At 44.7% G+C, this 17826-nt stretch overlaps 1 protein-coding gene across 1 annotated transcript; it reads right to left on the bottom strand.

Moving 5' to 3' along the window:
• Positions 1-1655: 1655 nt before the first annotated feature.
• Positions 1656-10273, bottom strand: LOC149273286 (fibronectin type III domain-containing protein 4-like). Its single transcript, XM_089506507.1, has 6 exons — positions 10198-10273; positions 4166-4281; positions 3672-3876; positions 3285-3374; positions 1781-1911; positions 1656-1691 (listed from the first exon to the last, which is right to left on the bottom strand). Exons 1-6 carry the CDS (start codon positions 10271-10273, stop codon positions 1656-1658), a joined length of 654 nt encoding a protein of 217 aa, XP_089362633.1.
• Positions 10274-17826: the final 7553 nt, after the last annotated feature.

Here is a 17826-nt window from a genome sequence, read left to right as displayed (position 1 = left end):
CGCAGTCACATGCTTCTCATTTACATAGACGTGCAGATCACACCCCGTGGCGCAGCAGAGCAATGCCTCGCTGGCACTGAAGGGGTTAACGGAGGACATGTATGTTATTTACAGATGCACGACGTGGCGCGGCGTGTAATCACGGCACAGGGGGGCGCCGCGCGGTAAACGGCAGATCAGTTACATCGGTTGATCGCTGGCAGGATTCGGCACCCGGCGGTTCAGGGAGCGCCGAAGTCCGACATTAACTGCATCGGAAAAACGGGGTGAAACTCCTGGTTTATTATCACGAAGCGGCAGTTTTGTAAACACAGGACGAGGCCACAAGCGAGTTTTAAAGCGAGTCCACGTGGATCTTCTGCGAGCAACTCCTACAACTCCCAGAACGACCCTGACTTCCCGCCACACACAATCTATCGGCAAGAAGCCAAAATGTGGACAATTTGAGGCGTAATCTGGTAAAAGGGCTGATGGAGTGTAATACACGACTGCTCCTGCAGAGGGGGCAGAGACTGGGGGTAAAAGGGCTGATGGCGTGTAATACACGACTGCTCCTGCAGGGGGGGCAGAGACTGGGGGTAAAAGGGCTGACAGCGTGTAATACACGACCGCTAAAGCAGCGCGTGGGGGTTCTGATTCTGGCTCAAAGTTTGAAATGCTTTCTTATTGCTATGGAAACCAATAGAAAGGTTGGTCCAATTAGCAGGCCATTTCATTGGTTTCTACGGTGATTATGCGACTTGGCAAACTTTGCACAGGAATCCCTAATATGTTCCTTTACCAGCCGTTCACTGGCGGCTCAAGCGGAAACCCCTGCAGACAGGCTCCTCACACCCCTGCAGACAGGCTCCTCACCCCCCCCCCCACACACACACAGACTCCTCATCCCCCCCCCCACACACACAGACTCCTCACCCCCCCCCCCACACACAGACTCCTCACCCCCCCCCCCACACACAGACTCCTCACCTCCCCACACAGGCTCCTCACCCACCCCAAGTTTCTTCCCTTGGGTCTCCACTCAGAAGTCCATTTGTCTGGTAGATTTACTGCCCCCCAGCAGTGGTGGTAAAGACCAAAAACACTAGAAAGTATAGAAATGGTTATTTTTAAACCTGCCCTCGGAGTTTAACCCAAACTGCCTCAAAGAAGAGAAACTCTGACGAGGCCCGGAGGATCTTTCCGACGCTGGTCCTATCGGCTAAATGAGTAACTCAAAGAGCGTCAAAAACAGGTGCATCCTATACCAGAAGCATTAACGTGTTTCTATGACACTTAAGCCCTGAAAACATGTGAAGAACATTCAGCGGGGGAGCTTCCCCGTGGCCCTAACACGCGCAGGCACACTAACCCCATACAGCACAGGATTATTTGGGTGAGGTGGTGAAGCAAAGGAACGGCCAAGTCCATCGCTCCCGGGCAGGGGCCGTGCGTTCTCGTGGAATGAATGATGCCTCCGCCTTGGGGTGGGTTGGGAGTCCACAGTATTGCCACAGCTGGCACGGTCTCTGTGGTGGTTACAGTGGACAGGGTGAGCCCTTGAACGTCCTCCGCCGGCGGCAGAGTTCTTTGTGGTATTGCTATAAGAAGTCTCCAGTCCTTGTTGCTCCTTAGTATTTTGTGAACGTGGCCTCGTGGCCATGGACACCCCTGCCTTACACTTCTATGATGTTGACAGACGGTGTCTTCTTCTAGGCAGAAAAGAGAACAATATTAAAAGGTAGAATTATTCACAACCCTGTAACCTGCACCTCAAATCCACGGAACTTCTTGCCCTCACCTTGCGCAGCAACCCGCCCGTCTGCCGCTCCGGCGTGCTCTGCTCCGAAGACACTTTCACTTTCTCCTTATTGTTATTGGAGTCATTGTCCTTGATGATGTCATACTGTCGGCAGAATAGGGCGATGACCGCTGTTGGAAAAAGAGAGCTCAGAAAAAACACATCGGAATCGGGTGAAATTCATGGAAAAAAGAAAAAACGTACGGAGGAAAACATGAAAACCAGATATGGAGAGAAAGGGCTGCAATCCTAGCCATGGGATGTCTGGGGGCTCTCTGTGGCATGGAGTGGGTACCCATTTCTCATCGAATGAATCGAATCCATCACATTCCCCCCAGATCCAGAAGAAGCAAAACCCCCACAATGAAGTGATTTCCAACTGTGCGTCAAAAATGGAAACAATTATCTATTATATACTCTAACCCCGTCCTTATAACCCGTTATATCCTGTATATTCCTCATATTATATATTATATGCTCTCCGGCCGTATAACTAATCCCGTCCTTATAACCCGTTATAACCTGTATATTGCCCATATTATATATTATATACTCTCCGGCCATATAACTAACCCCGTCCTTATAACCCGTTATATCCTGTATATTCCTCATATTATATATATATATATACTCTCCCCCGTATAACTAATCCCGTCCTTATAACCCGTTATATCCCTGTATATTTCTCATATTATATATTATATACTCTCCGGACATATAACTAATCCCGTCCTTATAACCCGTTATATCCCTGTATATTTCTCATATTATATATTATATACTCTCCGGACATATAACTAATCCCGTCCTTATAACCCGTTATATACTGTATATTCCTCATATTATATACTCTCCGGCCGTATAACTAATCCCGTCCTTATAACCCGTTATACCCTGTATATTCGTCATATTATATATTATATACTCTCCTCCCCGTATAACTAATCCCGTCCTTATAACCCGTTATACCCTGTATATTCGTCATATTATATATTATATACTCTCCGGCCGTATAACTAATCCCGTCCTTATAACCCGTTATATACTGTATATTCCTCATATTATATACTCTCCGGCCGTATAACTAATCCCGTCCTTATAACCCGTTATACCCTGTATATTCGTCATATTATATATTATATACTCTCCGGCCGTATAACTAATCCCGTCCTTATAACCCGTTATACCCTGTATATTCGGCATATTATATATTATATACTCTCCGGCCGTATAACTAATCCCGTCCTTATAACCCATTATATCCCTGTATATTCCTCATATTATATATTATATACTCTCCGGCCGTATAACTAATCCCGTCCTTATAACCCGTTATATCCTGTATATTCCTCATATTATATACTCTCCGGCCATACAACTAATCCCGTCCTTATCTATATGTGGCATGCTGGTTGCGGGGTGCAGTGTTTAGGGACCCCGTCTCTGTGTATGTGGCATGCTGGTTGCGGGGTGCAGTGTACGCAGACGCCCTCTCTTCACTCACCTGCCCACATTAGCAGGACCGCGACTATGATGATGATCTCTCCGGTCTCCAGCTGGCGCTCCTTGTCCACTCCCTGCACAGTGATCTCTCCTGCAGGGAAAGCAACTGCTAACAGCCACAGAAGAGAGCAACGCAGGCGGCAGCGCATGTACCGAGCACGCCTGTCCCAAGCAGCGCATGTCCCAAGTAGTGCATGTTTCCCGGCAGCGCATGTTCCCGAGCAGCAGCAGCAGCAGCAGCAGCGCATGTTCCCCAGCAGCAGCAGCGCATGTTCCCCAGCAGCAGCAGCGCATGTTCCCCAGCAGCAGCAGCGCATGTTCCCCAGCAGCAGCAGCGCATGTTCCCCAGCAGCAGCAGCAGCGCATGCATTGCAGGGGTAGCCAGTACCTTGGTTGGAGCTGTTGGATGGCAGCCGGTCGGTCTCCTTTAAGGTGCGGAAATGGATTCTCTTGCTGGCCTGACTCTCGCTGTAAAGGCCGATGGACTGGACCTGGATGATGTAGTCCGTGTCTTCCTCCAGGTCCCAGAGCACGCAGGCGCGGTTCGTGGTGTTAACTTCCCGGATAAACCTGTGGATCTGCCCATCCTGCCTCTGGAGAGAAAGAGAACCCACCTCACACGGGGGTAAAGACCATTTTGCCCCTCCCACTGCGGGGCAACACAGACAGGAGGGAGATATGGGAAACGGAGTCTGCCCCTCCCACTGCGGGGCAACACAGAAAGAAGGGAGATATGGGAGACGGAGTCTGCCCCTCCCACTGCGGGGCAACACAGAAAGAAGGGAGATATGGGACACGGAGTTGACCCCTCCCACTGCAGGGCGACACAGATAGGAGGGAGCTGTAGGACAGTCTGCCCCTCCCAGTGCAGGGCGACAGTACCTGTTGGGATATTGCATATCCAATGATGACATCTCCTTCGGGGACGTCCCAGGACACCGTGGCAGAGTTGGCTTTGAGTTGAGTCACCGTCACATTGACTGGAGATGGTGGTCGGTCTGAGGAGACAGAACACAGAATCCGAGTAAGGAAACGGGGCGATGCCTCGGCCCCTGCACCCCACGGGGGAGTAACACCAGCTCCGGGGCACTCACACCATTCACAGCCATCTCATGTATGTCACATGTATTGCCAGAGACCAGCTGCATGTGCTCGGCGTGGGGACGGGATTAGCATGCGCCGGCGTGTCCTGCGACCCCCAGGGAGGAATTAGCATGCGCTGGCGTGTCCTGCGGCCCCTGAGGTGGGGGATTACCATGTGCTAGCGTGTCCTGCGGCCCTTGAGGTGGGGGATTTAGCATGTACTAGCGTGTTCTGCGGCCCCTGAGGTGGGGGATTTAGCATGTACTAGCGTGTCCTGCGGCCCCCAGAGCTTCACTCTGACAGATGGCTGCTCTCAGCTGGCACAAGATCCCAGAACGGCAGAAGAGACGTGGGAGACCTTGGCGAGGATGCCGCCATCTGCCGGCATGTTACACGCAACAAGCAGATGACAGCAATTTGACACCACGTGGTGATAATACGGGTGATATCACCGCGCTGTACCGTGATAATATACCGAGGACATCACCGCGCTGTACAGTGATAATATACCGGTGACATCACCGCGCTGTACAGTGATAATATACCGATGACATCACCGCGCTGTACAGTGATAATATACGGGTGACATCACCGCGCAGTACAGTGATAATATACCGATGACATCACCGCGCTGTACAGTGATAATATACCGGTGACATCACCGCGCAGTACTGAGATAATATACCGGTGACATCACCGCGCAGTACAGTGATAATATACCGGTGACATCACCGCGCAGTACTGAGATAATATACCGGTGACATCACCGCGCAGTACAGTGATAATATACCGGTGACATCACCGCGCAGTACAGTGATAATATACCGGTGACATCACCGCGCAGTACTGAGATAATATACCGGTGACATCACCGCGCAGTACAGTGATAATATACCGGTGACATCACCGCGCAGTACAGTGATAATATACCGATGACATCACCGCGCTGTACAGTGATAATATACGGGTGACATCACCGCGGAGTGATAATATACCGGTGACATCACTGCGCAGTACAGTGATAATATACCGGTGACATCACCGCACAGTACAGTTATAATATATCGGCGACATCACCGCCCAGTACTGAGATAATATACCGGTGACATCACCGCGCAGTACAGTGATAATATACCGGTGGCATCTCCACACAGTACAGTGATAATATACCGGTGGCATCTCCGCACAGTACAGTGATAATATACCGGTGACATCACCGTGCAGTACAGTGATAATATACCGCTGACATCACCGCGCTGTACAGTGATAATATACTGGCGACATCACCGCGCAGTACAGTTATAATATACCGGCGACATCACTGCGCAGTACAGTGATAATATACCGATGACATCACCGCGCTGTACAGTGATAATATACGGGTGACATCACCGCGCTGTACAGTGATAATATACCGGTGACATCACCGCGCAGTACAGTGATAATATACCGGTGACATCACCGTGCAGTACAGTGATAATATACCAGTGACATCACCGCGCTGTAGAGGGATAATATACCGGTGACATCACCACGCTGTACAGTGATAATATACCGGTGACATCACCGCGCAGTACTGAGATAATATACCGGTGACATCACCGCGCAGTACTGAGATAATATACTGGTGACATCACCGCGCAGTACTGAGATAATATACCGGTGACATCACCGCGCAGTACAGCGATAATATACCGGTTGTCACGGAGCTGGCTAGTCCGAGCGACTACCTCCGCTGTCTTGTGCTCCCTTAGCCTGGGACACCACACTTTCCCCGGTTCCCCAGTCACTCGCAGAGACTCAGTGTAGGGTAAAACCAAACGAAGACTGATTTATTTCTCACACACAGGACTGGATATATCCAGCAAAACACACATTATATATATATATATCACACACACACATTATATATATATATATATCACACACACACATTATATATATATATATCACACACACACACACATTATATATATATATATATATATATATCACACACACACACACACACTATATATATATATATATATATATCACACACACACACACACACTATATATATTTATATATATATATATATATATCCAGCAAAACACACACATTTTATATATATATATATATATATATATATATATATATATATATATCACACACACAATATATATATATATATATATCACACACACACATTATATATACACACACACACATTATATATATATATATATATATATATATATCACACACCCACATTATATATATATATATATATATCACACACACACACATTATATATATATATATATATATCACACACACACACACACATTATATATATATATATATATCACACACACTATATATATATATATATATATATCACACACACACATTATATATATATATATATCACACACACACATTATATATATATATATATATATATATATATATATATATATATATACACACACACACACACACACACACAGGACTGGATATATCCAGCAAAACACACATTAACATAAAACAAGATATTGGGACACAAACCGCCCCCTTAATCTGCCTTCCAGAGACAACAGGGGCAGTAACGAGATTAACAATACAATAGGTGTGTGTGGGGGGGGGGAGACTGATTTATACAACATTAAACTGAAAGAATGGCGGCCTCTCCCTGGTGGCAGATCCTGGCTGTCTGCTGGAGATAATCCCACATAATCTGCACATCAGAGGGACTGCAGAGACAGCCCCAGCACACAGGTTATGAGACAAACACGTGGAGGGACTGCAGAGACAGCCCCAGCACACAGGTTATAAAACAGACTCGTGGAGGGACTGCAGAGACAGCCGCAGCACACAGGTTACGAGACATGCGTGTGGAGGGACTGCAGAGACAGCCCCAGCACACAGGTTATGAGACAGACTCGTGGAGGGACTGCAGAGACAGCCCCAGCACACAGGTTATGAGACAGACTCGTGGAGGGACTGCAGAGACAGCAGCAGCACACAGGTTACGAGACATGCGTGTGGAGGGACTGCAGAGACAGCTCCAGCACACAGATTATGAGACAAACACGTGGTGGGACTGCAGAGACAGCCGCAGCACACAGGTTACGAGACATGCGTGTGGAGGGACTGCAGAGACAGCCGCAGCACACAGGTTACGAGACATGCGTGTGGAGGGACTGCAGAGACAGCCGCAGCACACAGGTTACGAGACATGCGTGTGGAGGGACTGCAGAGACAGCCGCAGCACACAGGTTACGAGACATGCGTGTGGAGGGACTGCAGAGACAGCCCCAGCACACAGGTTATGAGACAGACTCGTGGAGGGACTGCAGAGACAGCCCCAGCACACAGGTTATGAGACAGACTCGTGGAGGGACTGCAGAGACAGCTCCAGCACACAGGTTATGAGACATGCGTGTGGAGGGACTGCAGAGACAGCCCCAGCACACAGGTTATGAGACAGACTCGTGGAGGGACTGCAGAGACAGCAGCAGCACACAGGTTATGAGACAGACTCGTGGAGGGACTGCAGAGACAGCTCCAGCACACAGATTATGAGACAAACACGTGGTGGGACTGCAGAGACAGCTCCAGCACACCGATTATGAGACATGCGTGTGGAGGGACTGCAGAGACAGCCGCAGCACACAGGTTACGAGACATGCGTGTGGAGGGACTGCAGAGACAGCCGCAGCACACAGGTTACGAGACATGCGTGTGGAGGGACTGCAGAGACAGCACCAGCACACAGGTTACGAGACATGCGTGTGGAGGGACTGCAGAGACAGCACCAGCACACAGGTTACGAGACATGCGTGTGGAGGGACTGCAGAATCAGCCGCAGCACACAGGTTACGAGACATGCGTGTGGAGGGACTGCAGAGACAGCCCCAGCACACAGGTTATGAGACAGACTCGTGGAGGGACTGCAGAGACAGCCCCAGCACACAGGTTATGAGACAGACTCGTGGAGGGACTGCAGAGACAGCAGCAGCACACAGGTTACGAGACATGCGTGTGGAGGGACTGCAGAGACAGCTCCAGCACACAGATTATGAGACAAACACGTGGTGGGACTGCAGAGACAGCCGCAGCACACAGGTTACGAGACATGCGTGTGGAGGGACTGCAGAGACAGCCGCAGCACACAGGTTACGAGACATGCGTGTGGAGGGACTGCAGAGACAGCCGCAGCACACAGGTTACGAGACATGCGTGTGGAGGGACTGCAGAGACAGCCGCAGCACACAGGTTACGAGACATGCGTGTGGAGGGACTGCAGAGACAGCCGCAGCACACAGGTTACGAGACATGCATGTGGAGGGACTGCAGAGACAGCCCCAGCACACAGGTTATGAGACAGACTCGTGGAGGGACTGCAGAGACAGCCCCAGCACACAGGTTATGAGACAGACTCGTGGAGGGACTGCAGAGACAGCTCCAGCACACAGGTTATGAGACATGCGTGTGGAGGGACTGCAGAGACAGCCCCAGCACACAGGTTATGAGACAGACTCGTGGAGGGACTGCAGAGACAGCAGCAGCACACAGGTTACGAGACATGCGTGTGGAGGGACTGCAGAGACAGCTCCAGCACACAGATTATGAGACAAACACGTGGTGGGACTGCAGAGACAGCTCCAGCACACCGATTATGAGACATGCGTGTGGAGGGACTGCAGAGACAGCCGCAGCACACAGGTTACGAGACATGCGTGTGGAGGGACTGCAGAGACAGCCGCAGCACACAGGTTACGAGACATGCGTGTGGAGGGACTGCAGAGACAGCACCAGCACACAGGTTACGAGACATGCGTGTGGAGGGACTGCAGAGACAGCACCAGCACACAGGTTACGAGACATGCGTGTGGAGGGACTGCAGAATCAGCCGCAGCACACAGGTTACGAGACATGCGTGTGGAGGGACTGCAGAGACAACCGCAGCACACAGGTTACGAGACATGCGTGTAGAGGGACTGCAGAGTCAGCCGCAGCACACAGGTTACGAGACATGCGTGTGGAGGGACTGCAGAGACAACCGCAGCACACAGGTTACGAGACATGCGTGTGGAGGGACAGTCCCCGGATGCGCTCTGTCTATAAATTGCTGCAGCAGGCCGCATATACTGCGGATGCCATCGCAATGCAGAGCACATGACAGAAACCCACGTCACGGGAAACAGGCCTTGAAGAGATGGCGAGATGGGGGGGGGGGGTGACCTTGAGCGTGAGTGGGGAGGTCAGCAGAAAGCTGGAACCCAAGGGATGACTTTAACCTATTCAGGGAGATTTCACACCAAATGATAAATGGGCATTAGGCAAGACATAAAGCCATTCCTTCAGTGTACTGAAAGGGTTAAAAGTGCAGCAATGAAATGCCCAATGGGGGTAAACACAGCACACAGGGCTCACAGCCCCCTGGCTGCTGAGTTAGAGCGTCACCCCTCACTTCTTGTCGCTGAAAACACTGCCCTTATAGCTGTGTCCCAGACACTCAGCACAGTGCCGAACACACTGTTCCAGGGATTACACGGCACCCAGTACCCTGGACCAGACCGGACACAGGGCTAATTTGAGGATATCCTTAAAAACCCAGAACCCGGCAGCAAATCGGCCCCATCCGGCCCGTCTAGTCTGTATCCCAGAATCCTCACCCAACCCGTGATGCCTGTATCCAGAATCCTCACCCAACCCGTGATGCCCGTATCCCAGAATCCCCGCCCACCCCATGATACCCGTATCCCAGAATCCCCGCCCACCCCACGATGCCCGTATCCCAGAATCCCCGCCCGCCCCGTGATACATGTATCCCTGGCACTTACTTCCTCTCACCAGACAGAGGTCACAGCTGAACAGGACCAGCATCGCCGGGTTGAGGTACATGGGGATATGAGCCATTTCCGGTGCGCTCAGGGCCCACAGAGCGCCTCTGGATCGCAGGATCAGAAAAGAGGCACAAGTCATTGGCGCGTCGAGTCTGGAGAAACTCCACCGCGGGTTTCTTAATGCCCCCAAAGTGTGACGTTAGGCAGCTTAGCATGAGCGTCCATTCCTGGCAGTGGACAAGACCCCAAATCCCACCCCACCGGTGACGTCTCCTGTGACCCTGGCTCCGCACTGATGGATCCTACAGGAGGAAGAGACAGACATTACTCCGTGACGCTCTCACGTTATATGTAAAATGCAGCCTCACCTATAGGGCTATAGATAAATCTATAGATTATCTATAGATAAATACAGCGATATATATATATAGTATATGTATCTATAGATAAATACAGCGCTGTGAAAAGTATTTGGCCCCTTCCCGATTTCTTCTATATTTGCATATTTGTCACATTTAAATGTTTCGGATCATATGAGTCATTTTAATATTAGACAAAGATAACCCGAGTAACACACAATGCTGTTTTATGTATGGAAGGAAAAAACTTCCCACCCTTCCTGCCCCTGTGTGAAAAAGTAATTGCCCCCTTTGTTACTAATTCAACCAATTAACCAAAATTAATTGATAATTGGGTTTGGTTTCACTAGACCCACCCAGGCGTGATTACTGCCGGCCCTGCCGGATCTAAACACAAAAATTCCCCCAAGACCTCCTCGACCGCTCATCCAGGAGGCCATAGAAGGACCCGGACTAACACGTAAAGAACGGCCGGTCTCACTTCCTCAGGTAAAATCCGTGTTCTCGATTCCACGATAAGGAAGACTGAACAAAAATCTCATCCATGGCTGAGTTCCAAGCAGAGGACCACCGCTGACCAAAAAGCACACAAAGCCTCCTCTCGCATTTACCCAAAAACATCTTGATGAACCCCAAGACTTTTGGGATATTACTCTGTGGACTGATGAGTCAGAAGTGGAACTTTGTGGAAATAGTGGGTCCCGTTACATCTGGGGTAAAGATAACGCAGCTTTCCACAATAACATCCTCATCACCCACACTCACGCGGAGGAGGGTTTGCTGCTTCTGGACCTGGCAACACCATAACTGATGGAATGATGAAGTCTGATCCACCAGAAAATCATGGAGGAGAACGGCCGGCCCTCAGTTTGTGATCTAAAGCTCCCGTGCAGATGGTTCTAGAGCAGGACGATAATCTGAAGCAAACATGCGAGTCCACCTCTGAACTCAGAGGAAACAAAATGAAGGTTTTGAAGAAACTATGATGTCTTTATAGGACTGAATGTGGGGTACAACATCAGACGCTTTATGATGATCTGTTCATTGATAGGACTGTGCAAAGAACAAGACGCCTTCCGTTAAGACTCAACAAATTTTCACCTAAAGCAGCAAAGCAACAAAAATTGTTCTTTGCAGTACGATCAGTAAAAATGTGTAGTCCACTTCTCACAGAGATTGCGCAGTCATATCCAACAGATGCCTTAATTATGGGCTGTAGAGTATATAATATATAATATGAGGAATATACATGGTTTTAAGGGGTTATAAGGACGGGATTAGTTATACGGGGGGAGAGTATAAAATATATAATATGAGGAATATACAGGATATAACGGGTTATAAGGACGGGATTAGTTATACGGGGCTGAGAGTATATAATATATGATATGAGGAATATACAGGGATATAACGGGTTATAAGGACGGGATTAGTTATACGGCCAGAGAGTATATAATATATAATATGAGGAATATACCGGATATAACGGGTTATAAGGACGGGATTAGTTATACGGCCGGAGAGTATATAATATATAATATGAGGAATATACAGGGATATAACGGGTTATAAGGACGAGATTAGTTATACGGCCGGAGAGTATATAATATATAATATGAGGAATATACAGGATATAACGGGTTATAAGGACGGGATTAGTTATACGGCCGGAGAGTATATAATATATAATATGAGGAATATACAGGGATATAACGGGTTATAAGGACGGGATTAGTTATACGGCCGGAGAGTATATAATATGAGGAATATACAGGATATAACGGGTTATAAGGACGGGATTAGTTATATGGGGGGAGAGTATATAATATGAGGAATATACAGGATATAACGGGTTATAAGGACGGGATTAGTTATATGGGGGGAGAGTATATAATATGAGGAATATACAGGATATAACGGGTTATAAGGACGGGATTAGTTATACGGGGAGGAGAGTATATAATATATAATATGAGGGATATAACGGGTTATAAGGACGGGATTAGTTATACAGGATGGAGAGTATATAATATATAATATGAGGAATATACAGGGATATAGCGGGTTATAAAGACGGGATTAGTTATACGTCCGGAGAGTATATAATATATAATATGAGGAATATAGAGGATATAACGGGTTATAAGGATGGGATTAGTTATACGGCCGGAGAGTATATAATATATAATATGAGGAATATACACGGATATAACGGGTTATAAGGACGGGATTAGTTATATAGCCGGGGAGTATATAATATATAATATGTGGAACATACAGGATATAACGGGTTATAAGGACGGGATTAGTTATACGGCCGGAAAGTATATAATATATAATATGAGGAATATACAGGGATATAACGGGTTATAAGGATGGGATTAGTTATACGGCCGGGGAGTATATAATATATACTATGAGGAAGATACAGGATAAAACAGGTTATAAGGACGGGATTAGTTATACGGGCCGGAGAGTATTTAATATATAATATGAGGAATATACAGGGATATAACGGGTTATAAGGACGGGATTAGTTATACGGCCGGAGAGTATATAATATATAATATGAGGAATATACAGGATATAACAGGTTATAAGGACAGGATTAGTTATACGGCCGGAGAGTATATAATATGAGGAATATACAGGGATATAACGGGTTATAAGGATGGGATTAGTTATACGGCCGGATAATATATAATATGAGGAATATACAGGGATATAACGGGTTATAAGGACGGGATTAGTTATACAGGATGGAGAGTATATAATATATAATATGAGGAATATACAGGGATATAGCGGGTTATAAAGACGGGATTAGTTATACGTCCGGAGAGTATATAATATATAATATGAGGAATATAGAGGATATAACGGGTTATAAGGATGGGATTAGTTATACGGCCGGAGAGTATATAATATATAATATGAGGAATATACACGGATATAACGGGTTATAAGGACGGGATTAGTTATATAGCCGGGGAGTATATAATATATAATATGTGGAACATACAGGATATAACGGGTTATAAGGACGGGATTAGTTATACGGCCGGAAAGTATATAATATATAATATGAGAAATATACAGGGATATAACGGGTTATAAGGATGGGATTAGTTATACGGCCGGGGAGTATATAATATATACTATGAGGAAGATACAGGATAAAACAGGTTATAAGGACGGGATTAGTTATACGGGCCGGAGAGTATTTAATATATAATATGAGGAATATACAGGGATATAACGGGTTATAAGGACGGGATTAGTTATACGGCCGGAGAGTATATAATATATAATATGAGGAATATACAGGATATAACAGGTTATAAGGACAGGATTAGTTATACGGCCGGAGAGTATATAATATGAGGAATATACAGGGAATATAACGGGTTATAAGGATGGGATTAGTTATACGGCCGGATAATATATAATATGAGGAATATACAGGGATATAACGGGTTATAAGGACGGGATTAGTTACACGGCCGGAGAGTATATAATATATAATATGAGGAATATACAGGATATAACGGGTTATAAGGACGGGATTAGTTATACGGGCCGGAGAGTATTTAATATATAATATGAGGAATATACAGGATATAACGGGTTATAAGGACAGGATTAGTTATACGGCCGGAGAGTATATAATATGAGGAATATACAGGGATATAACGGGTTATAAGGATGGGATTAGTTATAAAGCCGGATAATATATAATATATAATATGAGGAATATACAGGGATATAACGGGTTATAAGGACGGGATTAGTATACGGCCGGAGAGTATATAATATATAATATGAGGAATATACAGGGATATAACGGGTTATAAGGACGGGATTAGTATACGGCCGGAGAGTATATAATATATAATATGAGGAATATACAGGATATAACGGGTTATAAGGACGGGATTAGTTATACGGGCCGGAGACTATATAATATTTAATATGAGGAATATAGAGGATATAACGGGTTATAATGATGGGATTAGTTATACGGCCGGAGAGTATATAATATATAATATGAGGAATAAACAGGATATAACGGGTTATAAGGACGGGATTAGTTATACGGCCGGAGAGTATATAATATATAATATGAGGAATATACACGGATATAACGGGTTATAAGGACAGGATTAGTTATACGGCCGGAGAGTATATAATATGAGGAATATACAGGGATATAACGGGTTATAAGGATGGGATTAGTTATACGGCCGGAGAGTATATAATATATAATATGAGGAATATACAGGATATAACGGGTTATAAGGACGGGATTAGTTATACGGCCGGAGAGTATATAATATATAATATGATGAATATACAGGATATAACGGGTTATAAGAACGGGATTAGTTATACTGCCGGAGAGTATATAATATATAATATGAGGAATATACAGGATATAATGGGTTATAAGGACGGGATTAGTTATACGGCCGGGGAGTATATAATATATACTATGAGGAATATACAGGATAAAACAGGTTATAAGGACGGGATTAGTTATACGGGCCGGAGAGTATATAATATGAGGAATATACAGGGTTATAACGGGTTATAAGGAATGGATTAGTTATACGGCCTGAGAGTATATAATATATAATATGAGGAATATACAGGATATAACGGGTTATAAGGACGGGATTAGTTATACGGCCGGAGAGTATATAATATATAATATGAGGAATATACAGGATATAACAGGTTATAAGGACAGGATTAGTTATACGGCCGGAGAGTATATAATATGAGGAATATACAGGGAATATAACGGGTTATAAGGATGGGATTAGTTATACGGCCGGATAATATATAATATGAGGAATATACAGGGATATAACGGGTTATAAGGACGGGATTAGTTACACGGCCGGAGAGTATATAATATATAATATGAGGAATATACAGGATATAACGGGTTATAAGGACGGGATTAGTTATACGGGCCGGAGAGTATTTAATATATAATATGAGGAATATACAGGATATAACGGGTTATAAGGACAGGATTAGTTATACGGCCGGAGAGTATATAATATGAGGAATATACAGGGATATAACGGGTTATAAGGATGGGATTAGTTATAAAGCCGGATAATATATAATATATAATATGAGGAATATACAGGGATATAACGGGTTATAAGGACGGGATTAGTATACGGCCGGAGAGTATATAATATATAATATGAGGAATATACAGGGATATAACGGGTTATAAGGACGGGATTAGTATACGGCCGGAGAGTATATAATATATAATATGAGGAATATACAGGATATAACGGGTTATAAGGACGGGATTAGTTATACGGGCCGGAGACTATATAATATTTAATATGAGGAATATAGAGGATATAACGGGTTATAATGATGGGATTAGTTATACGGCCGGAGAGTATATAATATATAATATGAGGAATAAACAGGATATAACGGGTTATAAGGACGGGATTAGTTATACGGCCGGAGAGTATATAATATATAATATGAGGAATATACACGGATATAACGGGTTATAAGGACAGGATTAGTTATACGGCCGGAGAGTATATAATATGAGGAATATACAGGGATATAACGGGTTATAAGGATGGGATTAGTTATACGGCCGGAGAGTATATAATATATAATATGAGGAATATACAGGATATAACGGGTTATAAGGACGGGATTAGTTATACGGCCGGAGAGTATATAATATATAATATGATGAATATACAGGATATAACGGGTTATAAGAACGGGATTAGTTATACTGCCGGAGAGTATATAATATATAATATGAGGAATATACAGGATATAATGGGTTATAAGGACGGGATTAGTTATACGGCCGGGGAGTATATAATATATACTATGAGGAATATACAGGATAAAACAGGTTATAAGGACGGGATTAGTTATACGGGCCGGAGAGTATATAATATGAGGAATATACAGGGTTATAACGGGTTATAAGGAATGGATTAGTTATACGGCCTGAGAGTATATAATATATAATATGAGGAATATACAGGATATAACGGGTTATAAGGACGGGATTAGTTATACGGCCGGAGAGTATATAATATATAATATGAGGAATATACAGGATATAACAGGTTATAAGGACAGGATTAGTTATACGGCCGGAGAGTATATAATATGAGGAATATACAGGGAATATAACGGGTTATAAGGATGGGATTAGTTATACGGCCGGATAATATATAATATGAGGAATATACAGGGATATAACGGGTTATAAGGACGGGATTAGTTACACGGCCGGAGAGTATATAATATATAATATGAGGAATATACAGGATATAACGGGTTATAAGGACGGGATTAGTTATACGGGCCGGAGAGTATTTAATATATAATATGAGGAATATACAGGATATAACGGGTTATAAGGACAGGATTAGTTATACGGCCGGAGAGTATATAATATGAGGAATATACAGGGATATAACGGGTTATAAGGATGGGATTAGTTATAAAGCCGGATAATATATAATATATAATATGAGGAATATACAGGGATATAACGGGTTATAAGGACGGGATTAGTATACGGCCGGAGAGTATATAATATATAATATGAGGAATATACAGGGATATAACGGGTTATAAGGACGGGATTAGTATACGGTCGGAGAGTATATAATATATAATATGAGGAATATACAGGATATAACGGGTTATAAGGACGGGATTAGTTATACGGGCCGGAGACTATATAATATTTAATATGAGGAATATAGAGGATATAACGGGTTATAATGATGGGATTAGTTATACGGCCGGAGAGTATATAATATATAATATGAGGAATAAACAGGATATAACGGGTTATAAGGACGGGATTAGTTATACGGCCGGAGAGTATATAATATATAATATGAGGAATATACAGGATATAACGGGTTATAAGGACGGGATTAGTTATACGGGGGGAGAGTATATAATATATAATATGAGGAATATACAGGATATAACGGGTTATAAGAACGGGATTAGTTATACGGCCGGAGAGTATATAATATATAATATGAGGAATATACAGGATATAATGGGTTATAAGGACGGGATTAGTTATACGGGCCGGAGAGCATATAATATGAGGAATATACAGGATATAACGGGTTATAAGGACGGGATTAGTTATATGGCCGGAGAGTATATAATATATATAATATGAGGAATATACAGGATACAACGGGTTATAAGGACGGGATTAGTTATA

The sequence above is a fragment of the Sceloporus occidentalis genome, unplaced genomic scaffold (assembly GCF_023333645.1).
Source record: "Sceloporus occidentalis isolate IW3139 unplaced genomic scaffold, rSceOcc1.0.p SCAF_387, whole genome shotgun sequence".
Taxonomy (NCBI): domain Eukaryota; kingdom Metazoa; phylum Chordata; class Lepidosauria; order Squamata; family Phrynosomatidae; genus Sceloporus; species Sceloporus occidentalis.
Note: the sequence above shows the minus strand (reverse complement) of the source record. Positions and strands in the feature narration are given on the sequence as shown.

Excerpts from the sequence above, each read along its gene's own strand:
- LOC149273286 (XM_089506507.1), bottom strand. The coding sequence starts at position 10,273 with ATGGCTCATATCCCCATGTACCTCAACCCGGCGATGCTGGTCCTGTTC. Across the intron at positions 4,282-10,197 it reads CCTCTGTCTGGTGAGAGGAA|ACCGACCACCATCTCCAGTC; the intron begins GTAAGTGCCAGG and ends CTGTCTCCTCAG. Across the intron at positions 3,877-4,165 it reads GATATGCAATATCCCAACAG|AGGCAGGATGGGCAGATCCA; the intron begins GTACTGTCGCCC and ends CTTTCTCTCCAG.